At 30.5% G+C, this 18,534-nt stretch overlaps 1 protein-coding gene across 1 annotated transcript; it reads left to right on the top strand.

Moving 5' to 3' along the window:
* The first annotated feature begins 1,992 nt into the window (after nucleotides 1–1,992).
* LOC129984270 (techylectin-like protein) lies at nucleotides 1,993–18,051 on the top strand. Its single transcript, XM_056094114.1, has 6 exons — nucleotides 1,993–2,169; nucleotides 5,368–5,522; nucleotides 6,954–7,123; nucleotides 13,802–13,907; nucleotides 16,041–16,205; nucleotides 17,647–18,051. Coding segments are annotated over exons 1-6 (897 nt in total). The 5' UTR covers nucleotides 1,993–2,167; the 3' UTR covers nucleotides 17,946–18,051.
* The last annotated feature ends 483 nt before the right edge of the window (nucleotides 18,052–18,534 follow it).

Raw genomic sequence — 18,534 nt, 5'->3', positions numbered from 1 at the left:
ATAGAAACGTTTGCAATTTACCAGTAAAACTTCCTCCTGAAAATAATGCAATCGAATATCAAATTTCGTGTTAAAGAATGTATAGTAAGAAAAATCAACATGTTTTTACAGAAATTTTATAGAAATAATGTCATCTAATCATATAAAGCAATGTAAGTACTTTCCTATTAATGGAACTCTTCATTATCAGTTAGCTGAAATATTGAGGTTACACCGTTTTGAAAAAAAAAATGTATGTAAAAAAATTCTCAAGGCTTTGGCGGTTTTGTTTGAAGTTTGGTTAAGCAAAAATTGCACGAATTCGTTCTTTTCGAAGTAAGGTGACTTATCTGAGTGCGTCTTAAAAACGTGCGCCATTATTCAAAACTCTGACAGCGAATCAAATTTCGAATCACAAAGTTGAAAAAAATCGTATATTAGCAATTATGATTTTACCTTTTATAAATTTCAATAGGAAAGCAATAAGAAATGGAATTTTTCTTTTCTAAACACAAAATTTAAATTTTATTACGCAGTTTAAAATAATCAGATTTTTTTAAAAATTATTATTATTATACCATAAAGCAGAAATAGCCATTTGATTTTCATAGATAGTAGAAGGTAAAAAAGATGGAGAAATACATTTCTTTTTGCTAAGTAATTTGAGATGTTTTTGTACCGCTGTCATTTATATCGAAATATCTTTTTTAACTGTATAGAAATAATTGGGATTCTGTCTTCCTTTCTTGACACTGAAGTATTTTCCTAGCATAAAGAAAAATAAAAAATCGTCTGAATAAATGAAAGAATAATTAAATTTTTTAAATTATTGAATTAAATATTTAACATGAGAAGAAAGGGCAATTATATTGGCCGTCTCTGCCCGATCTCCTTTACAGAGAAGATTGTCATTTTTCTGATGTAATTAATTAATTTTAATTAATGCAAATATTTAAACTTCATCTTATTCGTAAAGCATCCTTCATTAATGCTTGGCGAACTTTTATATCCATATAATGGCAGTTAACGGAATGCGCCATGTGAAAATGGAAATGAAACTCCACGGTCATAATTCCAAGTATTCAGAAGTCAAAATAGCGTCCGCCAAGAAATTATCCGCATCTTACAATTGAGGAATTTTCGGGTGACTGGCTGCAATTCAATTTCAGATTCATTTCTGAGTATAAAAATGGTAGATATCTTGTAATAATGAATTCGTAATACTTTGTGTTGAGTAATAATTAAATCAACTACGTTGCACAGCAAATTTTTTAGATGATGATAGCAAAAAAATTATTAGAAAACACAATTAGAAAAAAATCATAAACCACCAAGGAAACTATAGCGTTAATTACACGCATCATTTGAAGAAGATAAAATAGGTGAGGGGTTGGGAGTTAAAATATTTTTAAAATATCTTATTCCTCGATAAATTTCTCTTACGCCATTACTCATTTTTTTTATTCAAAAATTCTCATTTCTTTCCATATTTTCATTTATAAATGAGATGCATACGGATGGTTAACAGTTTTATAAATAAGCAAGCTTCACTCTGATTCGTTATTTTCTGTCCTTGTAGAATATTCAACCCTATCCAGTAACATGTTGATTGAACTGAAGCAAAAAGTCCAGAAATAAGAATCACTTTAAATTGAGATTTTCGAAATGCATGCATATATATATATTCAATGATTTACGTAATAAATCGGAAGCCTATTCACTAAAAAATTTTCTGATTCAATAAAAAGAAAGTTTGCAATCAGAATCTCTTTAAAATTGTTATTGTTACAGGAACCCTAATGTATTTCTAACCATTCATTTTGCTACTATAAACATTCTTTTTTATATATATTTAACCTCAAGTTTGGGTTCTTCCACTTCTCTTCAACACAAAGAACAATAACTTCCGAAATTTACCCTTTTTTCCGCACTTCAACACTTCTTCCTACCGGATCGTGTTTCTGCGGAGACCGCTTGAGTCAGATTACTTCCACTTCCTTCTTCAATTACAAGCATAAGGCTTTGTTTCCGAATCTGTAGTCCCAGTTGTTTTTCCGAAATCGCAACGGTGGATTTTCCAAAGAGCAATTTGAAAGCATAAGTACTCTGTTTTTAACAACTGAAGAGCAACTGCTGATTTCAGATCATTTCATTTCTAGCTGAGAAAAGATACTTGTTTTTCTACACTATGTAAGTTGTTTCTCGATTCTGTATTTAAACCTTCCAAACAGCCAAATCTATTAATTACACACTTTCACTTAAACCTCCGTTAGTAACTGTAATTTTTATTTTTTAAATAGCCATGAATTTAGAGGATATGATGTATAAATATAAAATATCTGAAATATGATATTTTCTATTTAATTTTTGATATTTTTTTAAAACTGTAATAATTAGTTTTAATGGGAATGCAGATGAGTATTCTGTAATAAATATCTCATTTTAATGCTCTAATAATCTCTATATCAACTAATAAAGTGGGATACTGCGTGTGTGTTTATGAATATGGAGATGTTTTACAGGCTGTTTAGCCTATATTTACCAAACGTGGTATATATATGTTACGGTAAATGTGATTAATCTGGTGATTATGTATAATTACCGATGACTATTCATAATCATCACTAAAATGCTTGGTGATTACGAATAACTATACACAATCATCAATTTATTACATTTACTGTAGCTTAAATACTTTGCAGGGTAAGAAGTACACATTAAATCATTTTTTGGAAGATTGAAGATTCATTAAAAATTGTAGTAAATTTAAAATTAAACAAATTTTGCCATTTTTTGGACGTAATTTCGAAAATCAAAATTCAAAAGGAGTACAAAAAAGTTCCGTCCTAAATTGAAAAATTATTCTTCGGTATTATCATATAGTTTTTCCGAGTTAAGTGAAATCTAAGCAACAAAGAAAGTAAACAAAAATAATTTGAAAAATGCACTAGGCAGGTGAATACCAGAAAATACATTTCTCAATTTTATGAAGAACCTTTTTTTCAAATCGTGGGCATTTCGTGATTTTAATCGCAAATAGCTCCGCCAATTTTTACAAATAATTCTCTGAAACTGTTTCCTGTATTTTTATAATGTTATGGCATATATTTTTTAACCGGATTTTATGGCCGATCTCCTTATTTTTTGAGTTATATATTGTTACCTTATTTCACCTCTAGGGGTACTGAGACATGTCTCAATAAATTAAACATAGTCGCTTTACTATAGGTACACTTTACTACCCTGGCATATGAGAAGCCATTTTGATTTTAAAGAGCAGTCATATTGATCACTAATTTTGTCCGTAAATGCGATCTCGATGACAATAAAATACTTCATATTTTTATAATTTAAATTATGATTCAATCAAACAATCAATTTCTGCTAAAATTTGATTCTGTATGAAGATTTCATAGAATTTTAAGATTCCATAAAATTTAAAGTAATGAACTAAAATAATAATATTCATGGCAAAGAAAAAATATATAAAATGAGGATTTAAGAATGCTTTTGACAATATTTTGAAAATTAGAAAATAATTTTTTTACGAAAGTATATTCGTGAGAAGAAAAATCATGCAATAATGTAGTCCTGAAAACTTTAATACCATAAGGAAACTAAGCCTGAATAAATATTATAAGAAAAAAAAAAGCTAAATCTTTGATAAATACAAAAAAATATATATTAATAATGCGAATTAAAATATAATTTTCTCCGATTACTTCAAATAATGTCAAATAAATCTTTATTTTTTTCCTTGCCTTATAATTATTTTTACTTTTATTTCTAAAACAGTCGTTAAATTTTTCGTTAAAAATGAAATATTCAATAATAAATTTTTATTATTAAATACGAGCCTTAGTTACTGCTGAAACCAATAATTCATGAAATTCGAAACTAACATTTTTCGAATATCGAATACCCCTCACTGGCGGGACATAAATCGTAACACGAAGTCATGGTGTATAAATGAAATTTAAAAGCCATGTTTGCTTATCGGAATGTGGATAATTATTCAAACTTTGCGATTGGCAACTAAGAGTAGAGTGCTAGTAACTCCATTATAAATTCCAAATAACCTTTTTTTAAATATAAGATACATGAATTAAGAGAATTATTTATCTTCTAGATTGGCTCTGATATTGACAGTATCAAAAATGTCATTAAAGGTACAAAGAATGTAGTATCGTTTCCTTACTGTATTTGACTCGGTGTAAATGGAAAACGTAGTGTAAAAGAAGAATAAAAACGCGAACATTCTTTTCTTGATATGTCAAAGAGGCTTATTAGTGATAAGTAAACTAAGCATGACTGCGGATAATAGTAGTCATTTAAAGGAACTGCCCCGAAAAGTTATGCATTATAAGGGGAAGACAAACCGCTGTATTCGTCACTCATCGTATTGTAGCTGTAACAGAAATTCGAGCTTGTGTGGGCCCCAGGGTAACACACTGAAGAGAGCAAAAAAAAAAAAAAAAAAAAAAAAGCTCTGATTCGGTCATACCGTAATGGCCATGCCATTAACTCCAAATCACGCCATTCGACTGCAAAGGTATCAGGAAAGAACTCAATAGATGAAAGAGAGGAGATGTGTTGTATTCTCTGATGAAAGCCATTTCTGTCCTAGAACTTGTGATTGATGGCAATATGTTGGTTAAAAGGAAATCAGGTGAGCTTTTTGGAACCTACTGTCTGTGGCGTCGAGACACGGGACCCAAACCAGGAGTGATTGACTGAGGGAACAATTTGCTATGACAATAGGATCGCTCTTCTCATTATTCTTCATGCTTCAACAAAAGATCTGCACATCAGACTAGTTCGGTGATTAAATCGTTGTACTGTCATTTTTGACTATTATGCTAGAGGAACATTATTTTAACATTATGACGATCGTCACCATAACTCTGTTGTCATCTAACTTAAAGTACCGACACGTTCCTTTGATTTTCAAAATCACCAGATTTTTTCTCTCATCGAATGCATATGAGACATCATTGAAGACAATTTCAGCTTCATCCACTACCAATACTGTCCGTTGCTGATTTGTCTAATCCGAAAAAAGGATTAGAACTGAATCTCTCAAAACATCATGGCGACTTACAAGGAACCATGCATGCGCGCTTGCATAAATGCAAATTCAAACCTACGCCCTTGAAACTTTCAATATATAAATTTATTGTTTAGACAAATCTTTATCCAAATTTTCTTCTAAACAAATTTCTTCTTGGTGCTGGGATTTCATTTCCCGCCAATGGAATCCTCTTCCGCAGGTTTAATGAAATCTCTCATTTAAACTGCGTAGATTAGTTATTCAGAAAAATGTCAAAGTGCAGAAGTTTATTTAGTGTTATTTATAAATTATTGATCAGATAATTTTCCACTTTTCAGGTTTCTGGCACTTAAATCTATCTTTTTACTTACGCTTATTGCTTTACAAGCTCGTGGAAACGAGAATTCCGACTGTAATCACAGTGGAAGATCCGAGTCTTATTTAGATGCCGCAGTGGATATGATAGGAAAGGCGAAAATCTTCTTACCCACTTGTGAGTAATATTTACCTGAAATCTGAGTAATAATTGAATTTTAAATAATAAAAATCTATATAAATTGGGCTAAATATATATTTTCTTTTAATTTTTTGTACTTTGAAATTTCCATTTTTCATTTGTGTTTTGTATATTTCCATTTTGAGCTTTGAGTTCAATTTCATTGTTTAATGAACATTGAATTAGCAATCGTTGAAGGTTTTGCATATTTCCATTTTGAGTTTTGAGTTTAGCTTCATTGTTTAATGAACATTGAATTAGCAATCGGGCTAGGGGGTGTAATGGTTCCGTCGCCAGTCTTAAATGCCACTCAGAAATCTCCCAATCATTTACTGATTCAAGTGGCGCGCCATTAAAAATAAGTATATTTCGAAAAGCAATAAATAAAATTACTGAAAAGGTGAAAAAAAACAATTCAAATGTTTATTTAGAGTAGGGACGGTACACATTCAACTATGACTTATTAAATAGCACATTTCTGTAGCTAGAAATTTGATGATTCGTTATTAAAACATTTACTGCACAGTTATCCATGACTATAGTTTTCGTAACAGAACTTTGGTTTAGTAACGGCGTATTGTTTAGAGTTTATTGCATTTCGGGTCTCAAATCCAAATATAATAAACTGGTGCAAAAAGTTACATTATCATGAAACAAGCGCCGTTAAGGTTTCAATGATATTAAAACCGAAAAAAAAAAATCTTATTATGCTTGGCATCAATGAGAATCCAATATGCAGTATTACTTTTCACGGATCAATAATGTAAAATTCTTTACAAATATAATAATAATTTGGAATCAAAACCAAAAACAAAATTTGAGTTATCTAAGCTTGTTCAGTTTTTCAGTTAGAATTTTCGTTTTACTTTACGTATTGTATAATGTTAATTGAATATTATGTATTCCAGTCATTAATAATTCAGCTGACTGAATATCTTTTATTTTCCAGACTTTCTATAACGTCACAGCATCCCTTATTTATATAAAGCGTTGCCATTCTGGATTAATAAATGCTGAAATTCTGCATATAAAAATGTGTTACTCAGGCAAACACACACACACATATATATATATATTCTTTTCATTTTGTAAAATTTAATTAATGAAATATTATTTACGATCATCCAATAACAACGCATGTTATGAATACAAATTAATAACATATATAATTCTTCAAATTACTCGGTTGATATTTATTTCGGCCTGATCTAAAACAGACGCTCATTTGTACTTTAGAGCCTTTTATTCCTTTTGCAGTATATTAGATGAAGAAATTTTGAAAACATAACATTATAATTATTCTTGATGTTTTATGTTGATACAAATTTTTAGCTGCAAGATTTTTAATTTTTTTAATATCAAGTCAATTAAACTTACAGAAACTTGTAAATATATGAACACGTTTCATTTTTTTTTCCATCTCTAAAGGCCCAACGCTACCAAATAAAACAGAATTCCAGCCAATGGATTGCGAAGAGTTGCTTAGTGGTGGTCGCAACAATAGTGGTATCTTCACTATCTGGCCGAGGAGCAGACTGACCAATGGTAGGCCACTGGAAGTGTTTTGTGATATGGACACGGACGGAGGAGGATGGACAGTAAGAAATTGTGATTTATTTAAAAATGGTTGATTATTAGTTTAGTTTTAGATAGGAGTAAGTTTTTTTCTTTTCAAATTTATAAATTTAAAATTAATTCAGTTATTTTTAAGTTGAATTTAAATAGCTTGGAAATTTCAAAATTTAATAATTTGATCAATGTATAGTTTGATTTGATAAAGTTCAGAAGAATGAATAAAAATAAATAAACGATTTATTAAAAAGAACAACGATTAAAAAATATAGATAAAAGTGACGGACAAAAAAGTTACAGTTACAATTAGAACTGCAGAGGATTTTTTATAAATATTAATAAAATTACCTTAAAATATCTGTTTTTATAAGTATTAACGAGTTTACAGCGACTGCATTTATCTATATTAACAAAATCACAACCAAATATGAATGGTTGCTATGTTGATGGTGATTATGACATGGCGCCATTTCTGGTGAAGACCCAATAATCAAAAGTATTTGATTGTTAAATTGTCAATAACAGATCAAGATTATTGTATCCTAAATAGGGCCGGCGTTTAGAAAATTGGACCAATTTACCCCAAATGAGATGCAATTATTGGCCTTGGAATTGAACAAATGTGAAAAAGATAAGCTTAGTCTGTTTCATTGTTATATATTTATTCTTAGTTGTAAGAATATAAATGATAAAATATTCCTTTTGCACACTGAATAAGTTATAACTTTTATGATAAATGTAAAACGTGGTAAATGTGATAAATAATTATTTATTAAATTTATCGGTTAATTTATAAAATCCCCATCTTATAATGGGGAATGTTATAAAAATCCATAAATTTACCAAAATACGTTTAGTTCATTTTGTACTTTCATTACTTTTTAATAAAAGTAAAATACAAAAGTGCTACTTTTACTTAATTTTCTAAATTGAAACTTTATTGTAAGTTTCAATAATGACGTTCTTCTAACAAAATTTTAAGTTTCATTCGAAAACATTATTTATTTATTTATTATTATTATTATTATTTTGATTTAAGACCTCCTTACTCCATAAAATATTCCGAATTTATTACATTCCTGATTTACGAATTTGAAATTTTATAAATTAACCTGTAAATTTGATAAATGTTCAATAATTTATCACATTTATCTAGTGGCGATTTTGTATAATTATGGATAATTATATATAATCAAAGGATTAATCACATTTACCATAACATATCCATTCTGTATACAGTCAGAGGTAAATGAATTATCGTTCTTAAATATCTGAAATAACGTGCGTCTAACAATAAAGAGCTTCTATTTTGCAATGAATTCTCATCAGAAGCAGTTCCTTTACCAAAAATATTCCATAATAAAAATCAATTTGGAACATGTCAGCTTAAAAATAATAAGTCTCTTTCAAAAATATTTAATGAGATTTTCCAAATGAATTATTTAAAAAAAAATTTAAGTACTACATAGAGTATAGCTTCGTTTCAGTAATATTTTGATTTGTTGAAATCACGCAACTGAGCTCCTTCCAAAGATATTATCCAGTTTTTATAATGGAAAAATCTTAATATTTGTTGCAGTTTTTATGTATTGCATTTTCTTTCATTATAACTATTGATTTCAATAAATCAATTGCATTTCCTTGGCAAAAATATTAAAAATGTAAACTCAACTAAACTATTAAATCATTTTTGATGTTTGTAAAATTTCATCGATTCGTTAGTTATCTGTAAATTATATTTTCTTTATGTTAATAAATAGTTTTGATTTGATGATTAATTAATAGTTTAGATTTGATTATTAATAAATAGCTTTGATAGATTTCGTAGTTCGTAATTTTTACGAAATTTTTTTTTGTAGCGCGGAGATTATAATGAATTCGTATATGACATAATGTAAAGTGATTCAGAATTCATTGCGCAGACGTGTAGAGGAATTAAAAAGTACAAAAGCAGGCCATAACTGCATAGGTTGAAAATGAGTGAAACATTACTTGAATGAGCTAGTGGTTCCAAAACATTCAAGCATTGCGAGTCCTTTCATGTCCGAAACACTGAATAGTTTCAAAGATAAACACTTGGTATTCCTTTCGAAAGACGTTTTTATAAAAACAAAAGGAAAATTTTTTAAGAAAGAACATTAATTATTAAAAAACATTTTATAGACAATATTTCTAATGTGTGGTTTGATGAATATTTTAATTCCCATCGTACATTTTTATAAATTGTGGGAAGGTGCATATGAATTCAAGATTTTGTAGCAGTTATCCTAACATGAACGCATGATTCCTAATTTGAGAGCATGAGCATTCAAACAAGAAAGTAAAATGAAGTCTGGTTTCGCAAATTTCAAGATATCATGAGAGAAAAATATTTTTTAAATCACGTGATATCAGTCCGATGGGAAAAAAATAGCATGTTCTCACATGACTCATATTTCGCAATCACCAACAGTTAGAAAAGCGGTAGTTTTTGGCCATCTCATAATCAATCGAGTTTGTGAAAAACCAGTTTAAACCAGTTTTAAACAGTCACGTGACTATCACAATACTCAGGCTTCGATATTTAGAAAAAACCATGCCCCCCCCCCATCTCAAAATCGTTCCAGCTCCAAAACTTCATCTAGAATCCAGTTTTTTGCGACAATTTAGTTTAAACTGGTTTGTAATAATCACGTAATTACTGTATAGCGCAATTGTCAACTTATTGAAAAGTAATGGCTTTTTTTTCATCTCAAAATCGTTCTAGCTCCAAACCTTTTTTACTAGGCAGAAAAAATAAAAAATTATATACAGTGTCTCACAAAAGTGATGGAACACTTGTGCTTTACAGAAGAAAACTGTAATAAAATAAATAAATAAACATGTACAAAATTTTTTTGAGTGTGTTTCATATTTAAAGTTAATAACAATTATTACATAACATACATTTTGTCAAAATATTAAAATATTAATTTAATAAAAATACAATTGTTTAGAGTGGAGCAAAAAATGGCTCACATAAGTGATGGAACACTTACTTTTCCATCAAATATTTATCCAAAAATTTTACTTTTTAAAAGGTTTTAATATTTTGTTGGATTTTCTTTTACTTTTAAAGCATGATTTAATCTTCTTGGGATGGATTTGACTAATTTTTTTGTGATTTCTGGAGTGATTTTACCCCATTCTTCTTGAAGTACCGATTTTAATTGTTGTTTTGAAGAAATGGTGTGTTTGCGAATTCATGATTCCAATTCTTGCCAAATATTCTCTATGGGATTTAAGTCTGGAGATTGTGGTGGTGTTTTTATTATTTCAGGACAGTTATACAGCAGCCAGAGTCTAACTTTCAAAGCAGTGTGCTTGGGGTCATTGTCCTGGTAGAATTTAAAATCGTTATGAAAGTTCAATTTTCGTGCTGAAGATTTCAAATTTGCTTTAAAATGTCAATATACTTGTACTGATCCATTATACTGTCAATAAAAACAAGATTACCAACTCCAGTGGGCGACATACACCCCCATACCATAACTCCTCCTCCACAATGTTTTATTGTTGGCACCAAGTTCTGTTTGCAAAATTCTTCCCTGGGTTTTCTCCACACCAAGATTCTACCGTCAGAATCAAATATATTAAATTTACTCTCATCACCAAATATAACTTTATTCCAGTAATCAGAAATCTTATTTAAGTTGGATTTTGCGAAAGCTAGTCTGAGTTTTCTATTATTTTCACTTACGAAGTTTACTATTCTTTTCACTACCGTGATATCCAGCAGATCGAATTACCCTTCTAATAGTCTCAGGATTAACAATGATTCCATATAATGCTTGTAAATCAGTAGCAACTTTAGGAACACCATTTCTTGGGTTTTTATTATTTCGAACAATAATTCGCTTTATTCCATTGGATAGCTTTGATGGTCGCCCAGGTCTTCTTTTATCCTGAATAATATGATTCTTTTTATATCGTTTAATGATATTGAAAACTGTTGAATGACTCAAGTTAACTGTTTCAGCAGTTTTTCTAATAGATTTTCCACGTTCAATATGCAAATTAATAACTAATTTTCGAATTTCAGGCGAAGTTTCTTTTCGTTTAGCATTCATGGTTGCACAGAGCTAAAAAACACAAAAATTCCAAAACAAACTGGAGAGAAATACTGCACACGATTTTATAAATTATTGCCAATTGCTTTTGAGTAAAAATAAAACCACCAAAAATATTTTTATTGCTTATTTCAGACGATTTTTGTTGCATATCTAATGGTGTCCCATCACTTATGTGAGCTATTTTTTGCTCCGTTCTAAACAATTGTATTTTTATTAAATTAATATTTTAATATTTTGACAAAATGTATGTTATGTAATAATTGTTACTAAATTTAAGTATAAAACACGCCCACAAAAAATTTGTACATGTTTTTTTATTTATTTTATTACAGTTTCCTTTTGTAAAGCACAAGTGTCCCATCACTTTTGTGAGACACTGTATATATGTGTGTGTGTGTAATGATATTTTAAAATTTATTTTAATCCTAATTAGTTTCCTAATTTTTTTAGCCTAATTCAGCCCATGTCAAAGTCATTCTAAAATATTCTCTTATTTCCTGCCCCTATTTCCCTTTTTCTTTCTAATTAATTCAACTGAAGCTTTGTTAAAAAGGATTGCGTCAGCAGTTCCCACGTGCCGAGTGAAGGGATAGAGAATCGCTGATGTAAACAGATTCTTCTAAAGGATCCCTCGGTTTCTTTTATCAAGGTCGGCACGTGTAAGAAATTCCAATTAGAAACGACACGTGTCAGAAATCTTATGTTATATAAGCTCAGGGATAAAATGTTGAGTGGACCTTAATTTTTTTTTTTTTTCTTCGCTCTGAGTTCTTCTGTGTTCGTCGCTCCTGCTTGTAAATAAGGCGTGCTTCTCTGCGATGAAATAAAACGACATCAAAAAATAGAAAGTCTCTTCAATGTCTTCGAAACAGCCTTCTGATTAGAAAATTATATATATATATATATATATATATATATATATATATATATATATATATATATATATATATATATATATATATGTATGTATGTATGTATGTATGTATGTATGTATATATAACTTTCGATACCACCATTCGTTATTTTGCGTTCATTCTCATTTTCTCTGTGCTTTTTCGGGAGATAACTTCTTACGATCCAGCCCTTTATTGACTAGACAGGAGAATCAGGTATATGGCGAATATCCGCTCCAAGTTGTAACCTTTTCGATAAATAATAAAATAGATATTTAAAAAAAGATAAATATACTATAAAAAAAGATATTGGAAAGGTAAATCAATAACGAATGAAATAGTTTTATTCTGATAATATTCTACACTTAAACAATAAATTTACATAACCAGTTCTATAACAATTATCAAAAGTCTTACCATTCACAATTGCACATGCTCTTAACAGAATGATAAATTTTTCAAAAAAATTTGGTATATCTCAGATATTTTCACCGATAAAAGAGATAATTGCGGCACAGCATCTTAAAAATTCCATATCGGACGTTACCATTTCGATTACTACTGTGGTAAAATTTTCTAAGCCTCGCCGTTCTGCCTTTCCGATCAGATTACCCTGCGTGCTTTTTGTCATCAGTTAAAATTTAATTTTTTAACCTATTTCTAAACACCATTGATTATTGAGAATAGACATCATATGCAAAATACAGAGAATTTCACCAAAAAAAATATATGATCGAACGTTCACTTTTACTCAGACTCCGCGCTAGTTCTTAACATCATCGACAGAACAACTTTAATTTGCACGTACGAAAATAATTTATTATAACGTTTTGTGTCTGCTTGACTGTATAGAAGTTTTCTACTCATGTGTTTCTTGCTAACTCATGATTTATTTTTCAATTCGGCTGGATGATGATTCACTGAAAGAAAAAACACAGACGTTCTTATTATGTGAGAGCATAATGCTCTTGTGGTTTTTGAAGCTTCGAAATACATAGGGAGAAAATTAGCGATCTCTCACTTTTGAGGCATCGATTTTTAGGATTATTAGAAAAGGATGAATGATCACATTTGGAGACTTTTCTCCAATCAGAACTCACAAATTGATGCGACTGTCCGCCATGTACCCGATTAACCGATCTGCTGAGTAAAGGTGAGGATGAAATTAGAGGAAAGAAAAGGGGTAAGAAATTAGAGAGAAGAAAAGGGGAATGAAATTTAACAGCAAAGAGGTGGTATCTTAGGTAAAGTCGTAAGCATGTATAATTTTTTTTTTTAATTTTTTGCCTTTCCGATCACATTATCCTGGGTACTTTCTATCATCAGTTAAATTGTGTGGGTAGAAAAACAAATTGGAGCTCAAAAGATTTTCACATGATTAAAAAAATCATCGCTTTTCCCAATGTTGGTGATTGCGAAATATGTGTCATGTGAGAACATGATGCTGTTTTTCAGCCGGATTGATACCACATGACTTTAAAAGAATAGTGATGTTCGCACGTGATAATTTGAAATTTGCGATGACAGATTTCAAATTTTACTATTTTTCTTCATTACATTCGATTCATATCGTAAGTACTCTCAACGAAGGACAATTTAGATTTGGAAATAAAACGCTTATTTTAGTTTTGCTTCGAAAAAGCTCATATCAAAACGATCGATAAGTTAAAAAACTATTTCTGTCAATATGTCAGAATTCTCATTTTCCTCTTATATCCAGGTGATACAAAGGAGAGGGGATTTCGACAGACCAAAAGAGTTTTTCTTCAAAGACTGGGCCAGCTACAAACAAGGGTTTGGTGATGTAGCTAAGGATTTCTGGTTAGGTAAGTTAATCTTTTTAGGTAAGTTAAATCTTTTGGTTAAAAAAATAAGGCCCAGTAAGTGATAGAAATATATAGTCATATGTTTAAGAAATAATTAATTATTATTTTTAAAATTATGAGTTTATATATATAAAAAAGCAGCAAAGATATGTAATAACTATAATATCAGAATATGAAACTCATCCTATATTTTGTATCTTTTGCTTGAGGCATTACATATACGTGGATTATATTCATTTTTCGCATCAGTAATATTTTAAAGAAAGAAATACCTTATATGTGTTTCTTAACCAGGAAATCGAAAAATTTATTTTTTAGAGTCCCTCAAGTCCTCCCCTTTTAAAATCAAGTAATGCCGCATGCACACGTTGAGCGCAATATAAATTATTGCAAAGTAAATTTTGTAGAAAGTGATAAAAAATGAGTTTTCATTTTCATTAGATAAAGAATTAAAGATAGACATTGGCATAGTGAGTATTTGGATATACGTGTAAACACATGTCTGACTTACTTAACTGGTTAAAACACTTAATATTAGGTAAAAAGGAGTGGCTGAATAAAAGATAGCATAACATTTGTTTTCTTTTGTTTATATTATATATATATATATATGTTCATATGTTAAATATTTAGTTTCGAAACTAAATATTTATAATTCAAATTAAGAAACACATTTTTCGAATCATTAATGTTATGATCCAGCGTTCCACTGACGATTTGGAGGAGGAGGATCACTGGCGGACAGGTTCACCTATAGTGGGTGATACAATCAACAAGCCTCAATAACAAATAATGAAGTTTGTTAACACGAAAACACAGACGACAAAACACAGCTTAGACGTACACAAATCATACACAACAGCACACTTAAAACAAACACTAGCCCTCAATTAGTAATTTGTAATAAACAACAACCACAGCACACAAAGTGACCAGACAGAACTCAGCAGGAGGAGGGAATCCACTCAGCTATTAACTAAATTCTCTCCAAGCGCCTGCTATTTTCCACTGTCTTCGAGCTTTAGTTGTACCCAACTGTCGACTCTCTGCTACACGCTTGGCTACTCCACATATGACTCAATAATGCGTCAATGCTTGCCTCCAAACGGCAGCGAACGGGTCAGTTCCTAGTCGTTGGAGCCCCACTCAGCGCTTACACTTTCCTGGACAAAATAATTCGTCGTTGACTCAACTAACGCTCACTATACGACCAATATCAGCGTGGACTTCCGGACTTTTATAATTTTCGGAGCAGGACACAAAGTGTACTTGATCAAGCATAACTCGCATCCTAATGGTCATATCATCAAAATTCTCTAAGATTCCAATGTCATCCATTTTATTGTCAAATTCGCCAAATAGTCGTCAAGTTTGTCGCTAAGCCGTTGTCTTTGATCTGGCATCCGATATGAATCCAATAAAGTCTTTTCTACAATAGAAACCACTATATATATATATTATGTACCAATTCTTGTACATAGATTATATGAGAATCTCTACAAAAATTATAATTAATTCATGATTCCTTACCAAGTTTGCTTATTTTAACAAAGTAATTTCAGATCCGGGTCCAGAAAAAAAAAAAAGAATTCATTTATGATCGGACATTTCCTCTAAAATTTGCGAGGCCAATTTAATATTGGAATCCCCTTATCTTCTTTCCATATGGAAACGGATGTGATATCCTAGTAGTTCAGCCTCGTTAATGTAACACTGGTGTTATTTTGAGAGGGTCCACTTAATTCTGAACCACGGTCAGAAGATGAGAGTGGCATCTCCCTCTACAAACTTCCCCACTACACCAGCTGAAGGATGTTTGGCCCCAACGGATTTAAGATTGACTAAACCCGCTTACACGATGTTTCTGTCTTTGATGTTTCTTCTTTGATAGAATTGTCAAAGAAGAAACTTCAAAAACTTAAAAGAAACTCGACTTATCAACTGGAAACCTTCCGGTTGATAAGTCGAGGCCTTACCGCCAGGCGTGTTATCCTGTCAATGCATACGCCAAGATTAATCATGAGACTGTAACGTTTAATGACTTGATTCCATTGCATTTACAATTTTTATTATACCTAACTGCTTACTTATATAAGGTGAAATGTTTGTTGTGACTTATAAACCGTCTTTCAGGAAATGACAACATATATGCTCTGACCAATCAGCGCCTCTACTCGATTCGTTTCGATTTCCAAGCCGTTGATGGGGAAAAAAGATACGCGCTCTATGATATCTTCTGGATAGACGATGAAAGAAGCAAGTACGCAATAAATATCAAGGACTACAGTGGCAATGCAGGTAAGTTGGAATTTAAACAAACCAGGAGTATTGGTCTTCCTAAAACCTTCTTGCATATTTTTAAATAAATATGTTATCCCAGTAGACGTCTTACATTGCTCTGACGCACAATATTTACGAAATATTAACATCTAACGTGAATTTAGTATTTTAAATATCAAAAAGAGAATTGTAATCCATTTTTACATCATTCTTTGAATGATGATCAAATTGTACAGTGGCAAAGGATAGTTACTAAAGGAAACACGAAATAAACAAATGCATCTTGCATAACATGATAAGTTCCAGAATTATATTAATTATTAGTGCGATTGAGAATACAAATGCACAGATATTGTTAAAACTCATTTCGAAACAATTATGTGAAATTTACGCGTATTTCAGTGAGCACTTGTTTGTTATATTAGATCAATAATAAATATTTTATTTTTAATTGACAAATTCGTATAAGAGTTCCATTCCAAATGATTCAGGTTTTTAATTTATATTTATATGCTCTTTAGGTAATTTGTGCTGTAAAATATGCGTCAAAGAGATGGATTAAATGACTTGAAAATGAATCGACAAATGTAACAGTGAACCATGTGCATGTAACCATGCAAAATATGATTGTAAACAAAATATGACATAGCATTTAATTTGTATTGGAATAAACTGTACAATGCATTTAAATTTATATTGGGACTATATATTTGATGTATATATATTGTGGTAATGAAGTGACTCCAATGAATTCAAAGGCTAGATAGTTGGATTCCAGTTTCATTTTCGGATATTTCGCACGTTTCACTGCAGAATGAAGAAATTTGCAAAATATTTCATTCAGACCTTGACTGTTATTGGTATTCAGAAAAGGGGTTCTTTCACGAAAAAATATTGCAGGACATTACTTTTACGCATGCGCATGAAACACAATGTACTTAATCGGAGGAAATATGTGAATGAAAAAGAACAGAATGATTCCAATAACAATGAAATGTCTTGAAGTTTCTTAAGTTGTGCTGTGCGCAATGTACACTTCTAAAATATAATGATGTTCTGATTAATGTTTATAAATACAGTCATGTTACTTACTCGTTTTTTCGAATGACGTTTCTTGAAACAACGAAGATTCAAAGGACTCAATGAACCATTTTGATAAATAAATTCTCAATTCTAATTATTTTCAGAGAAGAGTTAGCTAATAAATGATTTGCAGAATCCATTATTCGTGTGGGTATTATGAATACTTGATGCATTTTTGTTCAAATTAAAACGTCGGAGAATTTTGTAAGATGAGATATAGCAAGATGATATGCAAAGTTATCTTTCTGTTTCTGTGATGCAAATTGAATTGATTTCATTCTATTTTCGAGTGTGAAGATTTTTTAAATACTCGTACAGTGCGTTAGAAATCTATGTTCGTGATGAATTTATTACCTTACTGTGTCCCTTTTTTCAGGAGATTCGATGAATTCGATACATGATAATCAGAAGTTTTCCACAAAGGACCAAGACAACGACAGTCATAAAGACCATCATTGTGCTTTGACGTATAAGGGCGGTTGGTGGTACAACGCATGTCACGACTCTAATTTGAATGGGCTGTACCACCGGGGCCCACACGAAAGCAATGCAGACGGAGTGAACTGGAAATCTTTCAAGGGCCACAAGGAATCTTTGCTAATCTCAGAAATGAAGACACGTCCGAAGAATTTTAGAAGTCAACTGCATTTGGTTGAAACTCCCTCTTTTGTGTAGTGATGATGCAGAAACCTTTGTAATACTCGTCTGGTTTAACAAACTGATGCTAGGTGTCATTTCATAAAATAAATACATTATTCTGTTTTTTAAATATCAAATATAATTCAGTTAGTGAAAACTCATTTCTTTATTTCCATAAATTTATTTTCAAATTCCTTCCTTTTACACACTAATAAGTATGTTTCGATTTCTTAATCCTTCTCAACACAAATGATTTTTTGATTTCTTAATCACTCTGCAGACAAATGATTTTTTGTTTTCTTAATCACTCTGTACGCAAATGATTTTTTGATATTTCAATCACTCTGAATGCAAATGATTTTTTGTTTTCTTAATCACTCTGCACACAAATGATTTTTTGTTTTCTTAATCACTCTGTACGCAAATGATTTTTTGATATTTCAATCACTCTAAATGCAAATGATTTTTTGTTTTCTTAATCACTCTGCACACAAATGATTTTTTGTTTTCTTAATCACTCTGTACGCAAATGATTTTTTGATATTTCAATCACTCTGAATGCAAATGATTTTTTGTTTTCTTAATCACTCTGCACACAAATGATTTTTTGTTTTCTTAATCACTC

This window comes from Argiope bruennichi, chromosome 9 (genome assembly GCF_947563725.1).
Source record: "Argiope bruennichi chromosome 9, qqArgBrue1.1, whole genome shotgun sequence".
Lineage (NCBI taxonomy): Eukaryota > Metazoa > Arthropoda > Arachnida > Araneae > Araneidae > Argiope > Argiope bruennichi.
The sequence above is the reverse complement of the archived record's forward strand: the minus strand, read 5'-3'. Positions and strand labels throughout refer to the sequence as shown.